The sequence below is a fragment of the Echinops telfairi genome, unplaced genomic scaffold (assembly GCF_000313985.2).
Source record: "Echinops telfairi isolate 266 unplaced genomic scaffold, ASM31398v2 ScPeMD7_6;HRSCAF=24_0, whole genome shotgun sequence".
Classification (NCBI taxonomy): Eukaryota; Metazoa; Chordata; class Mammalia; order Afrosoricida; family Tenrecidae; genus Echinops; species Echinops telfairi.
In genome coordinates, this window is record NW_022103902.1 from 16,276,791 (window position 1) to 16,282,582 (window position 5,792).

At 43.6% G+C, this 5,792-nt stretch overlaps 1 protein-coding gene and 1 pseudogene across 1 annotated transcript; one reads left to right on the forward strand and one right to left on the reverse strand.

Annotated features, from left to right (window-relative positions):
- Window positions 1-260: 260 nt before the first annotated feature.
- Window positions 261-909, reverse strand: LOC101660783 (annotated as a pseudogene).
- Window positions 910-926: 17 nt separating this feature from the next.
- On the forward strand, window positions 927-1,256 carry LOC101661097 (40S ribosomal protein S3a-like). The gene has a single exon (XM_045286155.1). The coding sequence runs from the start codon at window positions 927-929 to the stop codon at window positions 1,254-1,256; it is 330 nt and encodes a 109-aa protein (XP_045142090.1).
- The last annotated feature ends 4,536 nt before the right edge of the window (window positions 1,257-5,792 follow it).

The following is a 5,792-nucleotide window of genomic DNA, read 5'->3' on the forward strand; positions in this document are numbered from 1 at the left end:
TCATTGATTTGTAATTAGAAATAAATAGTTCACAATATAGAATTGCATGTTGTTTTGTGATTAATCACTATGCTTTAATTATGTTCAATTTGTAATAATGGAAATACATCCTGCATATCAGGTATTTACATTATGATTCATAACTGTAGCAAACTGTCAGTGTGAAGTAGCAACAAGAATAATTTTATGGTTGGGGGTCACGACAACATGAGGAACTGTCTTAAAGGGGCATGGCCTTAGGAAGGTTGGGAACCACTGTGCTAGAGTAATCCTGGAGGGCTGGAAAAACAGATACCTACATTTTTTTTAAAACAATAAAACCTTTTATCTGTCAACATTAAGTCTGGATTTTTAACAGATTCTTGAACTAGTGGCTCATAGTCATCAGCTCATTCAACATTTGTACCTGTCTCATTTCTAGTAGTTTCTCCAGGACTTCCACCTTCGCCATGAAGCTCGATGAGTTTTCCCAAATCAAACTTGGGCTTGCTTCTTCAGCATCTTTACTTTTCTGACAAACACATCATGGAGAGATGAAATAGACTGCCACGCCTTTTCTCTGCCTTTCCCAATGCTGTCTGGAATAAAATTATTGACCACTTCTTTCAAGTCATTTCTCTGCACCTCTGGGGTCATGATTTCCATCATTTTCTTCCATATTCGGCAGACTTGCTGGTGCTGAGCATAAGTGGTCCTCCGAATTGGATTATTGTGTTTTTCAGTAAAACCAACACAGAATGGACGAAGCAGATGCCCATTGGCAGTCTTGACATCAACATGAGCTTCCATCACGGTCTGCCATTGTTTGACCATGAAGCGCATCTTGTCCCACGTAAGAGCCACACCAGGGAAGTTGGTCAGGAAGTGTTTGCCCTAAACATCCTCAGTAATAAGCTTCAATTTTCCAAATGCAACCTCACGGCACCATGGCGGTGGGCAAGAACAAGCGCCTTACAAAAGGTGGCACAAAAGGAGCTAAGAAGAAAGTGGTTGATCCCTTTTCTAAGAAAGATTGGTATGCTGTGCAGGCATCAGCTATGTTCAATATCAGAAAGATTGGGAAAACACTAGTCACCAGGACTCAAGGAACCAAAATTGCATCTGATGGCCTCAAGGGTCGAGTTTTTAAAGTGAGCCTTGCTGATCTGCAAAATGATGAGGTTGAACAGATCTGCATTTTATCCTGGCTTTTAGGCGACCTCATCCTATTTCTCTACTGGGAAAGAAAATTCCACTTCACATTTACCCATGGATGAATCCCTATGAGGCAGAGGCCAGACATGGTTCTATCATTCCCTCTTCTTTATAATATTCTGACTTCAGCTGTCCTGCCCACAGCACTCTATTCTCTTTGGGTTAGATCATCCGTTGCAGTGACTACCAAGAACTCACTGCAAACACTCGCGTTTATGGAGTTCACTAGAGAATCTAACAGATTCCAAGATGGTAAGGATACAGTCCTTTGGTCCATGCCCCTCTTCATGGCCAGTCTGTTTGTCCTCAGTCTCTCAGCCCTGTGGTTCTTTGGCCTGGGGTCCTTGTTCTTCTCTGCTGCTCCTCAGCCCTGTCTCATGGCTTCAGTCAGTGCTGTAGCCTCTGGTGCTTCTACTGCCTCCACCACTGCAGGTAGGGATCTGGCATGCACTCTGCCAGTGACCTTTCTTGGTGATCAGAGATTCTCTGTTACAAAGAATATAGCTATTAGAACCCTGTTGTTAGTTGCCATTTGGTTGGTTCCAATTCACTGCAACCCTGTGTACTACAGAGTATCACACTGCAAGTGTCACTGGTTTTGAGAACCCCACCTGTGTTAGTCTGGGTACTTTAGATAAACAAATCCACAAAAACATATGTATAAGAGAGAGTTTTATATAAACAGTAAGTGCACATCAAGAAAACATCCCAACCTTGTTGCCCAAGCCCACAAGTGCAGCATGCATATGTCTGACACCAATCTACAAAGTCCTCCTCCATCTCACAAAACAGATGCAATGATGCCAATTGCAGGAGGAAAGCCGAATCAGTGAATGTGTAAGCATCTCAGCGCTGGCAGCGGTCTCCACACGGCTGCTCCAGCACCCAGGACTGCATCAGGGTAGGTCCATGTGGCTTCTCCTCAGGGATGTCTTGCAGGAAGTGAGCCTTGCCAGCTGAAGCAGGGACCTGGTTAAGGCAGCTGCACCCTGGTCCGACCATCAGAAAGCAAGAGACCCGGGAACAAGAAAGGTGAGGCTCACCGAGCCATTTATCTCTCCGCCCTTCAATTAACCCCACATGTGTTTATCGGCCAGGTTGGCACAATAAACTTTAACTCACCACCTGATACAAATTCCTTGACATTATCTCTTTTCTCTGTTCGTCATGATGTTACCGATTGGCCCAGGGATGAGGATTTTGGTGTTATTTGCATTGAGTTGCAATCCATATTGAAACCTGCGATTCTTGATCTTCATCAACCAGTGCTTCAAGTCTAGGAAGAGAGAAAGCAAGTAATTTCACCTCATCCCAGAGTCTCAGATTTCTTCTCCAGAGATGGGTTCCCTTGATCCCATTCAGAACACGGAAGAAGACAAAAGCCTTTCCAAAAAGTCAACATGGGAGCAATCTGTAAACAAATTATGTAATTTCCAGAGAAAATTTTGCAAAAGTGGTCGTTCCAATGTCATGTTCCATCTCTGAAGGAGGAATACTGTCTCCTACCAAGCCAGGTATGGCCTGGCCATTGTCAGTGCAGTGCGGCCAAGTTGGGGAGCCTCACTCACAGGTGGGTTCATTAGGAAGTACAACATTTTCTCTCTCAGTTTTTCTTTTAACTCCTCTTTTCTTTGGACCTTCCAGGCCTTTCTGACCTCTCAATAACTGCTTTAAGAGCCTTTCTCATTATATTGACTAGACATGCATGAAGCACTTACATTTTGTTTCCTCTCCTTCCCCTCATCCTACTTCCCCAGCTTCTATCTGAACACGACCAATCAAATGACCTAAGATTCACAGCGATGAGAAAGGTGACCTCTATTACGCTCCTACTTTCACTGGCAGACTTAGGTTCTCTGTTGTAAAGTTGGCTTGTCTTCGATTGTACTTTCTTTCTCCTGAGAATGAGCTCTGATAGACGCATTAGAATGCAGGATCCTTATTTTATTAAACAAGGTACCTGGAAAGAAAAATATCAACCTGAAATTCGATGTCACTTGACCTTAGATTTAGGAGGTGGAGGGGATGTCGTTCTTGCACCTTTGTCGATGCACATAGAAACGGATTCTGATCGTAGTGGCCACTCTGGTTCTAACAACTCTGATCTAAGAAAACAATTTCCAGAAACGATCATTGTGTGACCTGACATGGTATGACGAGGGAAGGGAGATTACAGAATGACGAGGTGTCCTGGGCAGTACTGAGGGGGCGGGGGGTGAGGATGTGAAGTAACAGGGAGGACAGTCCAGCAGGTCTCAGAGACTAGAGTGCAGTACACTGATTTTGCTCCAGTTTCCAGTTAATCCCTGTGGACACCCCACCACGAGTGAAAATCCAGGCAAGGTTCATTCTTGACATTTTACCACCTTGTGTCTGAAGAAGAAGCAGAAGATAATGGGCCCACAGTCCCCCCACAGCCAATTCCCATGGCACCCACGCACACCAATATTGGTGCCATTCCAGAAATATGTGTGATGCTTTCTACTGCTTCTAACTTGACAAGTGTGATCCACAAATCTCTAAAGAATTCTGCTCTGCTAAATATTCAAGAGGGTGTCTGACAGAGTGATGGGGGAAAAATTAAGCAGAGACATAAAGACCAGAACAAGAGAAAGAGAATTTACAGTTATTAGAATTTATAAAAATGCAAAGAACTTTATACATACTGGATCTTATTAGGGAAAACACACTGACCACATCAATTATTGAACAAATTAATCCTTATCTCCATTAAACAATAGTCTTTTAGGAAAGAAAATAGTCAGCTGGTGATCACATGCATCCCCTATAATTTCCTTTATTTTATTTAAAACAGTTTTTGGATAAGTTGTTTGGAGAAAGTATCCTTAATTCCTAGTGAGAGGAAAGCCCCACCCCTTTTTTCATGGTGTGATGATTCTAGTCCAAAAGCAATGGCGTTTCTGGAAATGGCAAGAGAGACACTTGTTGCCATGGTGATTGTTAATAGTTCTGACTCAGACATAGTGTTGCTATAGCAACTGCACGGAAGCCCTTGGGAAGTCTTTTTTTTTTTTAATCAGCAGAAAGAGGCGAGGAAGAGCCATTTTAGTCACTTCTTACTGCACTGCAGTGACGAAGCTTCAAGGCTGTCTCATCCTGATGAGAGATCGCGCCGTTCCTATACTGATGAAGCAAATAATGTTGCACTGCAGGATAAACATCCTCCCATAGCTCATAACAGCAAGCACACTCTCTGTCTGTTAATGAATTCTAATCCTGACTGTAGCGGTGTCTGATAATACAGGTAATCTCAAGGGAGTGTCTTGAGAATCCTCAATGCCACTGGCAATATAAGAAAATCGAAGGTGAAACACATATCCGTTCAAGTCTTTAAGACAACTTTCAGTGTGTATACTTCCCTTTAAGGGGGGTGGTGGTGTACAGCTAGCAGAACAATTTGCCAGACCTGGTTTGGATGGTTTGGATTTGGGTTTGGGCTAGTAGACTGAATGCTTCCTGGCACACCCGGTTCTCATAGAAGTGATTGGCATGTAAAGGTCCTTGAATATTATGAGTGAATGGATTAGCCTATTAGATAGTGAATAATAGTATTTATTTCTCCCTAACCCATTCCTAAGGAGTTCTGGTGGTTCAGTTTAGTTCAAGATTAAGATGCAAACCAAAAAGTTGTAAAGATTTACACCCCTCAGAAACCCTATGGAGTGGTTCTACTCTGCCTTACAGGGTTATTATGAATCACAATAGCTTCCAAGGCAGTTTTTTTTTTTCATTCTTATAATCTTGCACCATAGCAAGACCTTTATTGGATGCAATTATACTTAGGAGATAAATGTGGAAAAGGTGAAATCCCCCTGTTTTGTTTTGTTTTTTGAAATCCTCTGTTTTAAGACCTCTTCCCACTTCCCAAAAGCTCACCTCCTTAGGTGTGGGGGAAAACCTATTGACTCCTTAGACAAACAGAACAGGGCCACCACCTTCCTTGGTTCATGACCCATGGGAGAATGCTGTTGCCTCAGCCATGGGAGCTGATGAAGCAATGGCAGGCCTGTCTCTCCACCTCAAACAGACACTTCCCTCCTGTTCCCAGACTAAAGCTGCACCAGGCAGCAGTCGGCAAACTTATTAGTTACTTGACGTTCCCAGCCCATGCCCCCCTCCCCTCTGTAAATAACTTGGCTGATGGGTCAATGCTTCTTTGCAAATCTTTGAATTATGAACTGCCTCTTTGTGGAATCCTGTCCTGTGTTGCAGGCCGTGTTCAGGGAATGGACTTAAGCCCATCCCTTATCAAGAGCTGGGCCTTGGAGTGTCTCTACTGCAGAGACATTGCACCCTGACTTTGGCTCTCCCCTCTGTATATAGGTTTTCTCATTGCAGATCGCGCCCTCTCAAACCTGTATGTAATGAAAGATAGGAGCTGGTGTCTACATGATCTTACACTTAGGCCCTTCACGATTTCATGCAGGTGTGTGACACTCTTCTCTGAACATGGCAGCTGCGGGGTGGGGGTGGGGTGATTTAAAAGAAGCCTCTTCTCCAACCTACAGATTAGAGCCAGTCAGGAAGACTGTCCTCACTACTGAAGCTGGACATGCAACTGAGCAGAGGGCACTCTT